General features: G+C 49.4%; 5 protein-coding genes across 5 annotated transcripts; 3 read left to right on the forward strand and 2 right to left on the reverse strand.

Annotated features, from left to right (window-relative positions):
* Positions 1-7372: 7372 nt before the first annotated feature.
* On the reverse strand, positions 7373-8632 carry SCP_0309630 (hypothetical protein; the record flags this gene model as incomplete). The annotated part of the gene is made up of 5 exons (XM_027756348.1): positions 7373-7585; positions 7648-7819; positions 7880-8236; positions 8293-8545; positions 8602-8632. 5 exons carry the CDS (start codon positions 8630-8632, stop codon positions 7373-7375), a joined length of 1026 nt encoding a protein of 341 aa, XP_027612149.1.
* A 470-nt stretch (positions 8633-9102) lies between these two features.
* SCP_0309640 (hypothetical protein) lies at positions 9103-11669 on the forward strand (the record flags this gene model as incomplete). The annotated part of the gene is made up of 8 exons (XM_027756349.1): positions 9103-9308; positions 9359-10321; positions 10378-10515; positions 10573-10605; positions 10658-10750; positions 10803-11197; positions 11245-11277; positions 11332-11669. The coding sequence occupies 8 exons, from the start codon at positions 9103-9105 to the stop codon at positions 11667-11669; spliced, it is 2199 nt and encodes a 732-aa protein (XP_027612150.1).
* A 718-nt stretch (positions 11670-12387) lies between these two features.
* Positions 12388-13107, forward strand: SCP_0309650 (hypothetical protein; the record flags this gene model as incomplete). Its single annotated transcript, XM_027756350.1, has 4 exons — positions 12388-12441; positions 12493-12876; positions 12933-13038; positions 13094-13107. 4 exons carry the CDS (start codon positions 12388-12390, stop codon positions 13105-13107), a joined length of 558 nt encoding a protein of 185 aa, XP_027612151.1.
* Positions 13108-13616: 509 nt separating this feature from the next.
* Positions 13617-15637, forward strand: SCP_0309660 (Hsk1-interacting molecule 1; the record flags this gene model as incomplete). Its single annotated transcript, XM_027756351.1, has 4 exons — positions 13617-13994; positions 14085-14218; positions 14279-15293; positions 15389-15637. The coding sequence occupies 4 exons, from the start codon at positions 13617-13619 to the stop codon at positions 15635-15637; spliced, it is 1776 nt and encodes a 591-aa protein (XP_027612152.1).
* Positions 15638-16012: 375 nt separating this feature from the next.
* Positions 16013-17080, reverse strand: SCP_0309670 (hypothetical protein; the record flags this gene model as incomplete). The annotated part of the gene is made up of 7 exons (XM_027756352.1): positions 16013-16062; positions 16122-16237; positions 16307-16372; positions 16444-16494; positions 16556-16714; positions 16782-16858; positions 16910-17080. 7 exons carry the CDS (start codon positions 17078-17080, stop codon positions 16013-16015), a joined length of 690 nt encoding a protein of 229 aa, XP_027612153.1.
* Between the last annotated feature and the right edge of the window lie 1215 nt (positions 17081-18295).

Below are 18295 nucleotides of genomic sequence, written 5' to 3' on the forward strand. Positions count from 1 at the left end.
CACTAAGGATTTGTGTTGAAACACCTTTAAATCTTCGGACTGAAGTAGCGTAAGCGATTGACTTTAGCCATGGCAGATTTCAATCCCTCATGGTTCTATTTGTCTGATGAACAGTATTTGCGTACACTCCAAAGGTTAAGTCTTCATACTCTGCAGTCTGCAGCTGTGTCATCTCACTGTTTAATACCTTAGAAAGACCGTAACAAGTCTGAGATTTGCAGAAGACTTCTTGTTGACTTTCAATTGAGTCGTGCATCTGTTGCTATCATGTCCAATGAAGATGTAGCAAAGTGTCTGCATGGTGATGATCAACTTCTCAAATCCCGGTATGCTCTGCTCAGTGCTCTGTATATTAAATTGTATGGTGAACCTGTAGCACTAGCAATACGTTCTGCGAACTCTCCACTTTTTGAGGAACATCCATTAATTGGATATGCCATACCGCCTGTAGAATTATGTATAGAATTACCCTGGTTTGTCACTCCAGCTAGTGTTCTTATTCACCGTTTGTCATCTGTGTTAATGCGAACACTTTATAACTATGGTATTACGTTTACAAACCAATTGCCGGTAAAACGTCATGCACGTTGCACAGTTATAGTTGAGCATATTGTTGAGTTGTCCCAGTACTTATTCAAAGTTGAATCTTCAAAGTTTTTGAATACTATCTTGTGTCATTTACCATTCTTATCTCAGAGTGAGTTATGTAGTCCTCGTAGTGAACTGATTTTCAAGCTACTAAAGTCAAGTGTTCCATCTGAGATTTTTGATAAATTAAACATGGAGTCTCATACAAACAGTGATGCAAAGAAAGAGCAGCGTAGAGTTGAAAAGGCGTTAGAAATTGAACAGGACAGTGCAGAGACAAAAGCATATATTGATGCATGGCCACAACTTGTTCCTCACAATGTGATTCTTAACTGTCTGAACAATTATTACACTCATACTCAGTGGCATTCACCTTCAATTTGTGCTGTATGTGCTCGTCAGTCACATGAGATTCATATTTCTGAATATAAGATGGATGGTTTACTGCTGAATAAGCAAGTATTATCTGCATTCCAAATCACAGATCCTTTCATTCTAGAAAACTGCGTAGTTAAACAGAATAGCTCTGAGTTTGTTTTTAAGGACTCAAGGTTAGACGGCTGTATGTTGGACAAGAAAGGGCTGACTTATGATAATGGCATGGTCACAGCTATCAAAATTTGTTCGAGCTGCTATACAGCAATACAACATCGTACTACACCACAATATGGCTTAGTTAATAATCTGTATCGTGGTTGTCTGCCTGAGCAATACAATGATATAACCTGGGTTGAAGAAATGGTTTGTGCAATCTACCATAGCACTGCACATGTCACAAGAATTTATCAGTCATCTGACCCTGCACAGCCAAAGGTGTTTCATGGAAACACATGTGCACATGATTTAAATGTTGTTTCCACAGCATCAGTGCTTCCAAGAACACCTGCCGATGTTGCTGGTATGCTTACAGTTGTTTTTATTGGTCCACATAAGTTTAAGCCTGAGTACGTAGGAAACATGTATCGTGTGCGGAAGCGTAAGATTTGGAGCTTCTTACTGTGGCTTAAGAGTCATAACAAGTTGTATAAACATATGACTTTTGATCTGTCTGCACTTGATATGTATCCTGAAGATGATGTGTTACCGGGTCTTAGTTCACGAATTGTCGAAGATCACAGAATGGATACTACACTTATATTTCAAGATGAAACGGCAGGCTTTTCAGAACATCCTGCAGAATTATTTGCCAAAAGCTGCCCTCTATCAAATGAACCACAACTTATGATGGAGAAAATGGGCATGTCAGATCCAGAAGGAGATAAACTTAGTGGGAGAAGCTTTACTGCTGCGGCAATAAGAAGTATAGTTAATCCAACTGCATCGCAACCTGATCTTGTAGTTCATCATGGTATGCTGCCTGTCTCTGAATACAACAATCCTAACTTGTTTCCAGGTATGTTTCCAACACTATATCCATTTGGCATTGGTGGGTTTGAAGATCCTAGTAGGCCAAAGCCAATAGAGTTTGATACTCAGGTCAACTACTATCTTGATCTTGCAGACAAGGCATTTCGGTATCATCACATGTTTATGTTCATTGCACTTAATATATGGCAGCGTCGCTCTGCTCACTTACACACACACTTTGCAGTACAAAAGCCCTACTTTCAGACTATCGCTAGAAGATTAGTCACTCTTTCACCCTCCTTGCTTATGTCAGTCTCTAACCATCTTGAGAATGAAGGTAAATATGCAGATTTGACTGACCAGCAAAAAGATGCATTAGACTTGCTAAAGCATGTGAACACTATTGGTGGACATATTCCTGGTTCTCAAGCCTCAAAAATTCGGGTCAGAAATGAGATACGTAGCTACTTTGGTTACTTTGGCATGCCACATATTTACATGACCATAAATCCTTCGCCTGCACATAATCCAATTTTCCAAGTCATGTATGGTGACACTACTGTAGACTTGGCCAAACGATTTCCACTAGTTGTGCCTGCACATGAACGTGCTTTGCGGCTGGCCAAAGATCCAGTTGCAGCATGCGATTTCTTCTACTTTTGTATACACACTATATTTGAAGACCTCTTGGGCTGGGATTTTTCTAAGAGACGCTCCAAAAGGCAAGGTGGAATCTTAGGAAAGTTGCGTGCATTTTATGGTACACCTGAATGTACTGAGCGTGGTACACTGCATGGTCACTTTGTATTATGGCTACTTGGAGGTCTGAATCCTTCTGATTTGCATGCTAGGTTGCGTGACAGTCATGAGTTTGAATACCGATTTTTCAGATACTGGGAGAGCATTATATTTCATCACTTGCCTAATATTGATATGCAAGTTGATCAAACGTACGAACCTCGTATTGAACGACCACCACAACCACCTATTGTTGGTGAATCGGCACTCAATATTCTGAATGAATGGGAGTCAGTGTTTGTCACTGAAATTAAAAAATGTGGAGAAGTCTTGCAGCGTCATCAACACCGTAAAGTCTGTGAAAAATACGGTAATGAAGGTAAATGCAGATTTTTATTTCCCCATGAGGTTGTTGAGAGCTCATATTTTGATCGTAATACTAACTCTGTCATTCTGATGTGTAAAGATGCAAATGTGAACTACTACAATCCATATATTCTGGTTTTTTGCAGACATAATCATGACATTAAATGTATTCTTTCTGGTAAAGCTGCGAAGGCTGCAATGTTTTATATTACAGACTATATTACTAAGGTTGACCTAAAAACCTATCAGATGCTATCATTGTTATCAAAGGCAGTAGCAAGTTTACCCAGTGGCAATGACCAATCCTCGCAATTGACTAGTTACAGTACAAAAACCTTACTAAATAGGTGCTTGGCTCAATTCTTGTGTCAACAACAGATCCACTCTCAGCAAGCAGCCTGGTACATACGTAAGAGAGGCGATAGTATTTCATCACATCCTACAAAGCCCTTGCTATCTATTTTGTTACTGCTTTATGTCAAAGAGCATTATTCATTTGCTATGCAAATTGAAAGTCAGAGTGGTGAGGATAATCATTCTGATGCTGATGACATAGAAGAGTGTACTATCAATATTAAAGTGAATAAAAATGGACAGCTACTCGAACGGAACCAAATTGATGATTACGTCTACAGACCAGACACTCTTTCTCACTTAAACTTCTATGACTTCTGCAGATACTTCACATTAGAGTCTAAAACAGCACAGCATAACCATCATACATCAGATGATCGACTAGGTGTACTTCGACGTCTTTCTGTAAAGGAACAACATCCTCTTGCAGATACACATGTACTTGTTGAGCACTTCACTCCAATGCATGTTGACTTTAATATGGAGCGTGTTCCACGTCCAATTGGTACACTGATCCCTCACCGTGAAAATAGTGAAAGGTATGTAATATTTATGCTGGCACACTTTAAACCATTCAGTGATACAGTTCCACTTGTAGAGTACGGTGACACCTTTCAGCATACCTTCAGTGTATATGACTTTAGTGAGTTCAGCAAAACCAAGATGCGCAACTGGGAGGCAGCATATGAATGCGAAGATGCAAGAGACAGTGAACGGTTGCGCAAGCGAGCGACGCTGCTAGCAGAATCACGTCACTTGACAAAATCCATGTACTCATCTGTTACAGCAGACACAGATGATGATGTTGATGTTACATCACATGATAGACGAAGTGCAGTCAATGACTTTAAGATACAGCAGTTTGTCTCTTTACTTGAACAGTGCAATTGGCTCCATCACAACACTTATCACAAGATAGCTGCACTATCCACTGTTAAATATAATATAACCCACTTGCAGTTGCAGAAGTGGAAGTCAGCCCTACATGAGCAAGAGATGCAAGTAATGCAGAAAAGACGTAATGCTGGCAACATGAGCTCTCAGTTTACTCTCGAAAAAACTCCTGCATACACTGAGTATTACATGACGCCTACAATACCAGAACAATTAACCACATCCACAGAAGCCCCAAATATGAGTGATACTACTGCATTAGTTGAACAGTCCCCAATGAAAGTTCTACAGTCTGTTCAAACATCCTACAGTTTAAATGCTAAGCAGGCATGTGCCTTTCAGATTTGTGCAAAACATTTTATTCAAAACTATGTAGTCAAATCAGACACTGTAATGGAACCGCTGTACTTGTTGCTCACCGGTCCCGGTGGCACAGGCAAGACGCATGTTGTCAAAGCCTTGAAAGAATTGATGACATACTTTGGCTGCTTATACCAAATTCGTTTTCTTGCACCTACCGGCTCTGCTGCTGCTCTAATCGATGGAATGACAATTCACAAAGGACTCGGTTTGAAGATACAATCAAAGACAAAGGGTAAAGGCAACAGGCGACTGGGCGAAAGTGAACAGGACTATACAGTAACAATTAGTGTTCAAAATCGTACAGTATTGCGTGATGAATGGCAGCGTGTTGAGTTTGTACTTATTGATGAAATCTCACTGGTTAGCTGTCAGTTACTCTCTGAGATAGATCATGCATTACGTTATGCCAAAGAAAAACCAGATGTATGGTTTGGAGGTATTAATATAATTTTTGCGGGAGATTTTTATCAATATCCTCCAGTAGGTGGCACACCGCTATACACACCTATATCAGCATATGCAAGACAGACATCAGATGAACTCAGCAAGAGGCTTGGTCGACTTGCATGGAAGCAAGTAAATGCAGTGGTAGAGTTGACTGAGCAACAACGTATGAAAGATGATCCTGAGTATGGTGATGCAGTCAATAGATTGCGAACACGTGAATGCACAATGGGAGATGTTGACCTATTTAATACACGGGTAGTTAAGTCAGCGACCCATCTTGATGGCCTTCAAATAAAAGATGATGATGATGATCCTACAGTAATTGTCAATACCAACCTGCTACGACAAGTTATTAATACTGAAAAGGCACAGGCAAACTGTGATGCAGACAATGGTTTGAGCTTAATAATATGCACAGCGGTCGATAAGATTGATGGTCAGGTACCTGAGAAATCCATTCGTGATGCACTTCTGCGGCTCAATGTAACACCACTTACTTCTGAAGGTGCCCTCCCAGCATTCATTTCATTATATGTAGGCATGCCTGTGGTACTACGCAGTCGAAACATCTCCACAGAACTTGGAATCACCAATGGTGCTCAAGGCATAGTTAGGCACATCTCGATTAAACACTGTCCTGTCAGATACACATATGCAGATTGTGTTATAGTTGAGTTTCCTACAAGCAAGGTACATCTGCCTGATTTGCCTTCAGGCTATGTGCCTATTGCTCCAACAACATGGCGGTTTACAACTACACTTAGAGATGCCAATGGAGATACACAAAGGTACCAAGTTACCCGACTGCAACTCATCATACAACCTGCATTTGCGGTCACCGGCCACACGTCGCAAGGCAAAACACTGCCTAAAGTACTTAACAACATGACTGAGGGCGGCTTTGCAGCCTACGTTGCTGCATCGAGAGCACGCACACGAAATGGCCTATTCATCTCAGAGCCAGTAAAGTTGGAACAGCTAAACAAGCCTGTTTCTGCTGACCTATACCATGAGACACAGAAATTTAAAGTGCTTGAGCAAAATACTTTAATTCACTATGGCTTTAAAACAGGATCCCTCGTACCTTTGCCAAATCCTGAAAGTGAAGATGACATCTCCACAAAGTCATTTCATGTCAACTTTAGTGACAGTAGCTCACAGTCAAAAGGAACCAAACGGAAAGCCTCACAAATGGAAGAATCAGGGATTTTGCCATCAATATCAATGCCACATTCTGACTCATCACCATACATGTACAAGCACGGTTGCCAATGGTCATCCACAGACTACTCATGTGCATATGATGCCACATTTATGTCACTTTATCACAGCTACTCTCAACTGAGCTCTTCTTTGCGTGCAATGTGGAAGAATCAGTCAGCTATTGCTAGTCTGTTGGTCAGTTGTTTTGAGAATCTGAGCCCAGACTCCAGTGCCGAGCAGTTTAACATGCAACGTGATTTTCTCCGAGATTTTCTTAGTAGACGATCACCTATGGAATATCCAAGATATGGTCCACAGTTTGCCTCTGCAGCAAGCATAATTGAATGTGCATTGGAAAACACCACTAACAATATAGTCACGACCATACAGTGTCTTGCCTGTCATCAAACACGCCCAATCACACTAAGAATCCCATCTGTTATTGTGTCCACCGGCATGCAGTCCTCTGCTGAAACTCAAACTATACAAACTTGGTTAAGTAAGACCATGACATCATCCATTCTGCATGCAAGAAGATTACTATGTCAATGCGACAGTGAAGTTGATCATAATATAAGCAACATTACACCACCGCCCATCCTATACTTTGAATATCCGTCACAGGAACATACAGTTATCACTCCCATATTTGATCTGGAATTCAATATGCAGACCACCTACTCATTGGCAACTGTAATATACTTTGGATCTAGTCACTTTACAGCACGTCTCCTCCACTCTCACAACTCAGGATGGATATACGACGACCAACAGAATGACGGTGTCCCACAATATGAAAACAGAATGGATACCGATGACCTTACACCACTCCTTACACTCGACGGACGCTGGGCGCACATCCTCGTGTATACATCAAATGGTCCATTCAATCGAATCAATTGAATCAACAAAATATTGTATTATTGCCACCATGACACTATACCTATTTTACTGACTTTATTACCTGATCGACACGATCTTCATGCTCAGATGATCCTTTCATTTGAATTTTTAAAAGACAGCCATACCATCAGTATCTTATATCATATGACTATATGTAACAGTACTGCAACTATCCCACCGGCTTCATTACCTGATCTACATCATCTGTCTTGTCCAATACTGTCAGCGAATTCAAGTGTTGTTCAGTACTGGTTAAAACAGAAGGCACAGACTGGAGGTAAGAGAACCGTCTCTTCTTTGGAGCCTTACCTCCACCAGTGTTATCAGCCGCCGCAGCAATACGCATCATCGACAAGTGCTCTGACTCGCAGTCCGCAATCAGCTATAGCCACCATTAGAAGTCATTTTCTGATAACAAACAAATGCGAGCAAACGCCAACTCACCTTCATCCCCAAGCGACTCACGATCATGACAGTGTCAAGTCGTGTAAGAAACTTGCGACCTACGTTTGCCCCATTTGGACTCATGTGCTCACGAAGCCGAAAGTTTACTGAAAGCTCAACGAGCTCACCGGCACGCACCATGTCAAGGGATGACTGCACAGGAGTAGACCACCTACATAAACACAACATCACCTCAAGCAATGCAGACAGATGATTTCATATCATGACATACCTGTCGTCATACTCGCCCTTCAGCTCCATGCATGACACAACATTGTCTGATGTCCACGAGAGCCTCCCACCAGCAACTAGCTCTGCCAATGCACCATACGGGTCAATAACCATGTTCAGATCGGCACTGTCAAACAACGGTGCTTCCACCATAGGCGTGAGCACACGTGTCTCTGCAATAAAACACGGCATGGCACCAAGCCAGACATCATCAATTACAGATGTCGTTCCACGGTGTGCATGCATTTCCATGAAACGTAAGATGTTTGATCGGGCAGTGATGGCTCGCCGGAATGCAGGACCTTCACCGGCAACCACAACAGTCTGCAGAGCGAGATTCGGATTTCCCCTCGGCAGCCTAGATACGAATCAATCACATCGACAAGCAGCTTGTGAACTGCAGAAGTGACAAACCTGAATGAGCGCCTGAAAGGGGGCAGAAGACTCATCTGAGAAACAAATCCAGACACACGCAGTGTAACCTCCTCGCGCGAGCTTCGCCACACCAGGTACAAATACCCACCTGAACCGACCTGAACATCAAATTGACGCTCAACTGTCTCGAACTGATCGTACGTCTCGAGCAGGAACTGCGATCCCTGTCCATCGGCACCCATTTCCGGATTCGGCGCCTTCGTACGTGTGGTCCACTCGTCGAATAATTTCACTGACCAAGATTCAGCCATCATCCAGTCCCATCACGAAAACAGAAACTCGACGCACCACAACGCGCATCCTGAAAGACCTTTGCCATCGTGTCAGAACTCAGGTGAGCCTCCAAATTCATTTTGATTGAAAGCAGCAAGATTTTTACTAAACTTTATACACCAGTGTCAATTGCCAGCAAGACACGATCAACGAGCAAGAACGAACACACCGGTGGAGGTAAGTAGCCATCCACAACGACCGACGCTCGCCCCCACACGACAAACCGTTCGCGCGTCAGATTCAAATCTTACCGTCGCGCCCAGCTCATTGTGGACACGCGCCACTGCTGCGCGTCAAATTCGGCGCACGTTCACGACCGCTCTAGCCACATCTCCACCACTGACACGGACGGTCGCCGACGTTCTCCGCCACCATCGCCAACTCGGCCGCGACGTGCAGCAATACCAACACGGAACCTCGCCCGACCCAAACGCGCGTCCCCACTGGGAGCGCGTTCGCGACCGCTTTCCGCAGCACCTCGACCGCGGACGGCCTCCACCACCTGCATTCTCGCCAATGCGACGACCACGCGGACCTGCCGTTGGAATGCCAATACCGCGCCTGGCCGACCACAAAACATGCGCCCCCCCTGCGCACGCAGTTTCCTCCCCCCTCTGGCTCAGGTTTCGCGATCGCGCGCGGCTTGACCACCACGCGGACCTCCCGGCGTGCCAACACCAATCCCGCGCTAAGCTTCTCGCAAAACACGCGCACCCGCTCGGGTGCATATTTTTCTCCACTATTTTACTTACACTTTGCTGACATCCAGCAGTCCCAACACCGCACCTCGCCCGACCCAAATGCGCGTCCCCACTGCGCGCGCAATTCGGCGCGCGTTCGCGGCCCCTCTCCACAGCACCTCGACCGCCGACACCCTCCACCACCTGCATTCTCGCCAATGCGACCACCACGCGGACCTGCCGTTGGAACGCCAATACCGCGCCTGGCCCACCGCAAAACACGCGGCCCCGCTACGCGCGCCGCCACCTCGACTCTCTCCCTCACACTTCGCGACCGCGCGCGGCTTAACCAACACGCGGACCTCCCGGCGCGCGAATCCCAATGCCGCACCTAGCCCATCGCACAACACACGCACCCGCTCGGTGCGTATTTTTCTCTGCTATTTTGCTTACATTTTGCTGACATCCAGCAATGCCAACACGGTGCCTCGCCCAACCAAAACGCGCGCCTGGACTGCGCGCGCAATTCCGCACGCGTTTGCGCCCCTCTCCACAGCACCTCGACCGCCAACACCCTCCACCACCTACTCTCGCCAACCGGACCACCACGCGGACCTCCCGTTCGAATGCCAATACCGCGCCTGGGCCACCGCAAAACACGCGCCCCCGCCGCGCGCGCCGCAACCTCGACCCTCTCCCTCACACTTCGCGACCGCGCCCAGGTCGACCACCGCCCGGACCTCCCGTTCGAACGCCAAGGCCGCACCTCGCCCCTTGCAAAGCACGCACCTGCGCTGCGTACGCAATTTCCTCCACACTCTCGCCCCCGTTTCGGCACCGTGCCCAGACAGCGAATGCCGACGGACATGCCCCAACAGTCGCACCGCGAACAACTCCCACCTCGCCCAATTTCCTCTCGCAACCGCCACCATGGCCTCCATCACTGATGCTCCTGCAACCACCACTGGCAGCAAACGCAAGATGAGGCATCTGTCACCGTCCGCACCAGTGCCTTCACCCGCAAAAAGGCAGAAGCCCGAAGACAGCGACGACATGTAAGTCTTCATACCCACTCACCGCCATATACCAGCCAACATGCAGTTCTTTGCAGATTCTCGCCGACAGCACACACTGACTCCACCGCATCCGATACTCCCGCAGACGATGCTCACGCCAGTCACCGACCCGACGAGACTCCCGGTAAGCCCTACCGCAACAAAGGAAAGCACGTCGAGAAAACCAGGACACCGTGAGTCGCTGTTTGCCACCAGACAGACACTTCCGCTAACTGCACCATATATACAAGAACCGAAGTGCTCCAGTCGCTGTCGAAACTCAGGTACGCCCTTTGGCAATTATCCACTGTGACTCACACTGACACTTTCTTGCAGAGAAACACTCGCCGTGACACGTGCCATGAACAACGTGTTTGTCCTCGTGCAACCCGTGTATCTCAAGAGAGCATTCCCTTCGAACATCGCCGAGTATGTCCATTTGCCCTTGCTTTTTCTGCCATACTACTAATCGACCCCAAAGACGTCTGGACCACGTCTCGATCGCCACCGCACACGACATCATCAATCTCGCGACCGCAGACCCCACAGCACTCCACTTTGTCACCATCGGAGCCTCCGACTACCTTCAGCTCAAGACGAGCACCCATCTCACGCTCTTCTCTGTCGTCGGCTCCGTTACCCACAGCGACCTGATCAGTCCGAGCGGTCGCAGCCGTCAACTCTGCGTTGCACCATCAGCACTCACCTGGCCACGTGCGGCCGCCGTCCTGGGTGCCATTCTCAACAGACGAACACTCGTCTTCCCGTCGTTCCATGCCGGCCTCTCCTTCTCGACAAGGTTGACCACTGGCACCTCAAACACTCCAACCAAGATCCGCGGCATGGCTCCCGCCACTCCGGTGAACGCACAACGCGGTACGCGACGTCTCGCACTACAAAATGTTCGCTAACGCACCCTGCAGGTCCACCCCCCGTGCTGCCCGCCGATCGAGATGGTAAGATCGCCCCCAACCTTCTCGCACATGCGCCCTAACTCACTCCTCCCGCAGTGCCGACTTTCGACGGGTGTAAGCCCTTCAAGTTCTCCATGCGCTCCATATCGATGCTTCCCAAAATCCACGACGATCTCTCCACAGAGTCTGCCGTCCTCCTGCTCTTCACTCTTGGGAAGTACATCAAGAGCCACCCTGAACTCGACGACGAAAACGCCGACACCACTATCTCCCTCAACATCCAATCCATCGTCCTTCTCGCCAATCCGGGATCGATGCCCCGCGGCTTCCTCGAAGACGAGCCCATGCCCCTCCTCGGAGTCTTCCGACCGAATTCCGAGCCTGACCAACACCACTCGGATGACAGCGACGACGATGATGCCTCGCTTGTCTAGTTTTTTCCATTACTGTAACTATCACAAATGCCTGTACTTGTACTATACGTATCGATCACACACCCTTGCTCATACAAAAACCGTGAGCACCCCGTCGGAGTCGGGGAATGGCGCGAGCGCCGCTACGATTCCGCATTGGGTAAGGAGATCTGGGATCGAGTCGCGTCGCGTTGTGTCACACAGGTGACGAGGTAACAAGACAAGGTGTCACACGCGCGCAGAAAGTGGGACGACAGGTGGTAGTACAGGCACCGTGCGCTGGCGCTTCAAATTCTTGGCATTCTGGAGTGTAAGTCTCCACAGTCCGACGTTGCTGTGCACGTTTGCGCTGAACTTTGAAGTGTGCTCATGGGCCATCAGCGCCGAGGGACCGCTGGAGCAGCGAGCATGTTGGCAGTGCGAGCTGAAACGGTCTGATGATGAAAGTGTCAGGTCGTCTGCCTCAAACGACACACCGCCTGATGAACGCCAGCCATCATGTGTGCAGCGCTCTGCTACGCTTCTGCTTCCGAGAAACCGTCCTCGGTCCTGCACTAAATTCCACAAACGGTTGCCGTGCGATTGGCTCCCCCATTTTCGTTTGCTGCGCATTTTCAAACTAGCGTGGTATAGTACAAATAGGTACCTCGCCTGTCTATCCACCCCTTTCCACGATCGCTCATCCTCGACATTAATTCCTTCCCCTTCCTTCCCTACGCTAGCCAAGTGCCGGACCACTATGGCTGCACCCCAGACCATGAACACGCTCAACATCAGCGGCAAGTACGTGATGGTGCGTAGCAGAACTGCGTCCAGCCAAGGATGACGGCTAAAGTACACATAGAACAAGACTCTGAGCGATGACTCCGACGACATCCTGCGTCTGCAGGGCGTCGGCTGGCTCATACGCAAGACCATCCGCATCACAACACTCCACCTCTACTGCAAGCACTACGTCAGCGAGACGGTCGAGCACATCGACGTCGACCAGACGCTAAACGGCATCAAGGGCACGGCGGAGAACCGTACCTTCGACTGGACGGAGCGCTTGGACTACGATTACGTGTTCGGTGCGACCGTCTGCAAGTCTAAACGCATCCGGATCGACGAACTCGAGAATGAGTTCTTGAAGACGGGCTGGCTCGAGGACACGAAGGAGCACGGTGGCCTCTTCACCGTCGAATACAGCGATACGGAGAAGAGCGGCAAGACGTGGATTGCGGAGCAGGTCGGTGATTTGATTTTAATAGTGTCTGGTCAAGCTGACGATTAATTATGGTGCAGGTCTGGGGTTTCGAAGAGGTTAATGGCGAGAGACGACACACAAGACGTATCGCCTTCTCCGGTCCGAAGGAGGAGAAATTGCACACTCGGCTCGTGTACGACTACCGTGAGTGAATTGTAGGACTTTTGACCCGTTGTGCTGAATATGTTCCCGGACTTAGACGGCCCTCTCTGATAGACTGGTCATATTTTCTTGCCACAGACTTTTCCTTGAGAGATCGATGTACATTGCAGCCATACCTCACAGCTCGTGAATATACCTTAAGCTATTGTTCTCGTGCGTGGCTTGCGGAAATACCGATCAGATTTCAGAACGGCCCTATCCGCATCCTTTATAAGTGTTACTTCGCCCTGGGGCATCGAGAATCGTGTCGTTATGTACTGTCGTTTGTCGAATTACATTGCGACTTCCGGTAAGTCTAACGAGTTCATCAATGGTCGAAGTTTGAAAGCTTCGAGTCGAAAGCTTCACGCTCCGAAAACATGGGGTCATGTGATGTGACGTGACAGACGCGTCTGGGGAACGCGTGATTTGTTTGTCCGAGATGAACTGAGGTTGCCACTCCTCCAATTTTCCCAGTCGCTTTCTCTTCTCCACCCGCCGGCCATTTCTTGCATATTCTCCACCACCTCTTGCTCACTCGAGGCACCCGTCGCTGGCGGTGCTGTTTTTTCTACGATTTTATGGCTACCATACTCCGCAACCCACTGGCTGTACGACCCCACCCTCACCAATCAGCGTCGATCTCCCCATACCAGACGACATTGAGGAGAGCCACTCCTGCCACTGCCATCAAACGTCCTCGATCTCCAGAACCTGGAGGCGCTGCTCATCTTCAGAGCGCGAAACGTCACAAGGCTGCAGTACAACAACACACAGCAGCGCGCGAGGATGCGAAGAAGGAGAAGGAGCGCAAGCGCATCGAGCGCGAGGAGGAGTTCAAGATCAAGTACTCGCGCGCATTTCCGACTTTCGTGTTCTACTTCGACATGGACACCTTCGCCACGGACGTCGCCGCCATGAGGCACGTGTTGGAAAGGCGGGTAACACAGATGGGCGCGGTATGTTCCTCGTGCAGCGTCTTGGAGCGCGACGCTGATTGCTGAACGCCCTATCCCTTTCGTGCGATATGCCTCGTGTTTATCGACCAGCGGGTGGACGACTTCTTCTCGCGAGACATCACGCATCTGATCACTTTCCAGCCGGAGGAGTCAAACAAGGAAAATGTGACCCAGACTATCAATCCCACATCTCTGTTGGGAAGTCCGATCAGGCTCAAGGGGCGGTAAGAAGCGTCGTCAGAGGATGCCTGTTATTCAAGTCTCGCTCATATCAACTTGTACAGGGCCAAGATAGATGTCTCGGGTACAGCGTTGGGGAACATCGTACAGAAGGCTCTAGCTTTCAACATCAAAGTCTGGAATCCAGCTAAGCTTGAAAACGTGCTGGAACGATGTCAGGGTCCTGCTGGGGCCGGCACGACGTCAAAGGGTGATCTCAAGGGCATGCTGCTATCTGAACGTCTGCATGGCACAACGGAACGCGACCCGACGCAGCGGCGGCATGACTACGCGTACTTCTCGAAGAACTCCTGCTTCGTGCTTGTCGAGGACATGCGGCAGGACCTTGCGACGATCGCAGCGTCAGAGTACCCGTGCACGAAGACGCGGGACGGCACGATCAAGGGCCCGTGGCCGATCCTCTACTGCCACCCGAAGGCGCGCGGGCCGTTCATCCCGTTCGACGAGCGGGAGGACCGTCGCCGCCAGAAAGCTGATCGCGCCGAGCGCGAACGCGAGCACGAGCGTGCGCGGCGCAAGGCGCGGTTGCAGCGGCAGGAGCGCCTCCGCAGGACGCAGGCACGCCTGCAAGAGCAGCAGAAGCAGCAGCACGACCTGCGGCGCTGCGCATCGATGAACAACCTCCAGCGACGTTCGGCGTATCCCGACCCCAGCATGGAGGGCTTCATCGACCTCGACGCGGATGACACGACGGAGTCGGCGAACGCGTCAGGATACCTCGCGTCGGGCGCGTATATAGCTGCGTCCGGGAACAGTGTCGGCATCACTTCGACGACCGGCACCACGTCGGCCGCGGCAGGGCCCCTGCGCATCCGCGAGCTTCCCTCACGGTTGAAGGGGCGGCTTCAGCAGCAGGTCGTGACGTCGCGAAGGGTCACTATGAGCATTTTATCCGGAGGGAAAGAGAATCAGATGGGCCCGCCGCCCACCTTGCCCGACAGGCCGCACGTGCTCCGCAAGAGTCGCAGTACGAATACGTTGCGGCTCCCGAAACGAGAGGAGGGGACTAAGCCTGGATACTGTGAGAGCTGCAGAGTGAAGTTCACGGACTTCATAGAGGTACGTTGGTCGTGATCGTTGAGGGGATACGGCGGTTGATCAGATACCTTTCGCGCCTCTTCTCATTTGTGCCGCTGGCTCTCCTGCACTTGCAGCATATTAACACCCGCAGACATCGCAAATTCGCCCTGGACGACAGCAACTTCGTGCAGTTGGACTATGTGCTCGAGCGCGTGAAACGCCGGACGATCGAAGAGGTCGCGGAGGAGAATAGGCTCTGGTCATCACGGCTTAACTCGCGAGAAGGGGACGATGGCGATGAGGATGCGGAGATGATGCTGCCGATGCCTGATGCCGTGATGGGCGAGGACGTGCGATGGGATGAGTGGGTGGATGGGATGTAGTGAGGCAGGCATCTGTCCGCTCAAGGTAAAACTTTATTCCCCAACATTCTGCAATTTCTGAATATTCTGCACAATCCAACTTCATAGTCCACCACTACTACATCATACAGCATACACTTTTTACTTCATTTTCCACATCACCCCGATATCCACAGCAACTCCGGTACGTCACCCTACGTGTTTGTTCTTTCTTGTTTCACTGTAACAACATCATATCATGTCTCAAGTGTGTTTATGAAGTCCGCGACATTAATTTGGGTATCACAAAACGAACGATTGCACATAAAGTCGTGATATGTCCATGATGGACGTCGTAAACCAATTTGACACAAATGCACATTCCCCGAGAAAAATAGCACAGGTATCTGGGTATATTCAAACAATGGTAACAGTCAGGACAGTGACGATGCCATCAACAGCGATGTCTGAAGTAATGTAAAGTAGGCCATGAGCATTAGGCAAAGGAATCCATAAAATGGCGTACCATGGTTGATGCCCTCGCTTCCTTCGGGCATGAGACCAGTGACGTTCTGCGCGGTCGTGCTGTACGTGACGTCGCCGTAACTGGTGGTCCCGACTGCCGAATCGACTAGGTTATTACTACATCAATTGCCCCGACGCCAATACAGTTCAGTGGCCGAAGGAGCTCGGAAAGTGAGGAAGACGTACCGTCCGATATCATAGCCATCGGGGATGATATCGTGGTTCTCCGTAACAGGCTCTTCCTTGGAGACTCTGCCAGCGCAGGAGATGACGTCAGAATAGTCAAATTCGCCTCAAGCGGGGTCTCTGGGAACGGTACTCACGCAAGGAAGAGGGCGCCGCTATTAGCATCAGGCCCGTTCTGCGTCCAAAGCCTGTCGTGTTGTCGGATGTGAGACTTTGAGAGGCGAGGAATATGGCGATGTGTGGGCCTACCTGAAGTGGTTGCCGCCGATGAGACTCTCGAGACAAGTGCCGATGCTCGCGCTGCCATAGTCCTGGCGAAGCTCAATGGTCTGGTTTAGCCAGCCATTGCCGTCGCCGAGGTTCGCGGTGAATGGTGTCCCGAGATGAATGTCGAAACATTCCTCTGAGCTGACGGCGATATTGGACAGGTGCAGTTATAAATGCAATTTCAGACGTTGTAAATACAGATGCTCACAATCCAATAGCGCGGGCGAAATTGATGGCACCATCATACGTCAGGACATCTGGCGAACTCAGGGCCGAGACAATGACCTGAAGGGCAGTTTATTGCCTGTTGGATGCTAGGCTCAACGAATCGCTCACGTTGAGAGGCTCCCCGTAACCATCCTGCGCGTTATCGAGCATGGAACCACCGCCATCAGTCGGGTTGTAGTAGGCAGCATCACGCTTCTTCACCATCTGCACAGACTGCAAGATAGCACCGGCGAGAGCGGGAACGAGCAGCGCGGCACTGATGAACGCGAGAATGAACATGGCTGGGATGTTGGTTCAGGCGGGGTTGTCTGGAGCACAGAAGGCTTGAGATTCAAAAACAGACTGCATGCGATCTTTTATACCATAGACGTCAGATGTAACCGGCGGAAGTGCGAACGTGATCACGTCGGATTCGCGTTGCATGAGGGTGTATTCTTAGGGCTGTCACATGGAAGGCTTCTTCGCTCAAGTATTGAGAGGAGTGTGAAAACAGGTAGATGGGGAGACCATGCAGACGAGAGACACGTTCGGGCACAAGCTCGTCGCTTCTCAGAGAGCCATGTGTGTATTGACCTTAGCGAGAGGTATCGGTGGATCGGCGAGGTGTAATCTCTGGTGGGGTCGGAGAGCTCGAGGTCCCTCGCCTTCTGCTATCATCCAGGTAGATCTAGAGGGTACAATTAGATCAGCATCATTGCCCATCCTCTCCATTCGAGCTCACCATCAGCAGCGATACTCGAATTATTCCTCCTCACTACCTGCTGCGTGGGAGCACGTTCGTTTGTATATTCATATGTCCCCTAGTGCACGTTCTCATGATTCTGGACTTCTCTTCTGAGAAATGTCCTTATTGGTGATGCTCCGTCGCATACGCGCAAGTCCGCAATCTGTAACGGCGGCCTCCATCACACCTGCATTGTAATTAGTGTTGCGTAGCGAGATACAACGTCCAGACATATACTGCGAAACTTGAAGCTTCTGAGCCTGATGAGAAGCGCAGTCACATGGCATCTCTAAGAAAGGCAGCGTGCATTGGTGCACTGAGAAGCTGAGAACACACAACAGCGATTCGGACCCAGGAAAACTAGTGGGTCAGTGCTGTGCATGTCTGTGCGCTGCACTCCTGGAAGCCATCGCAATACCTGATTTCATGACGCCTGAGGTTTGGCTCATTGTTTGCTCATTGTTCTCCTTACGCACAAATGATGTTGCTCGTGTCACGTCGAGAACACAGACACCGATCTGGACAAGTACAGGTGGTCAATTGCGCGTTGAAAGCGAATTGCATCCGGCAGGCACTGTAGTTGCATACTTCGTAATCGATTAATCATTACATATCGGCGTTTCAAATCCAGCAATGTCGTTTCCCTCCTAAACGCGATCGTGGATTCAGGGTATGTTTGGCATGTATACGTATGTCCCGGTGTGTAGATAGGTAGTGGGTAGAGCAAAGGCTCCGATGTCCCGTTCTGCCTGGAGATGAACACCGTCCTT

Source organism: Sparassis crispa (assembly GCF_003851025.1).
Source record: "Sparassis crispa DNA, contig_000002F, whole genome shotgun sequence".
Taxonomy (NCBI): domain Eukaryota; kingdom Fungi; phylum Basidiomycota; class Agaricomycetes; order Polyporales; family Sparassidaceae; genus Sparassis; species Sparassis crispa.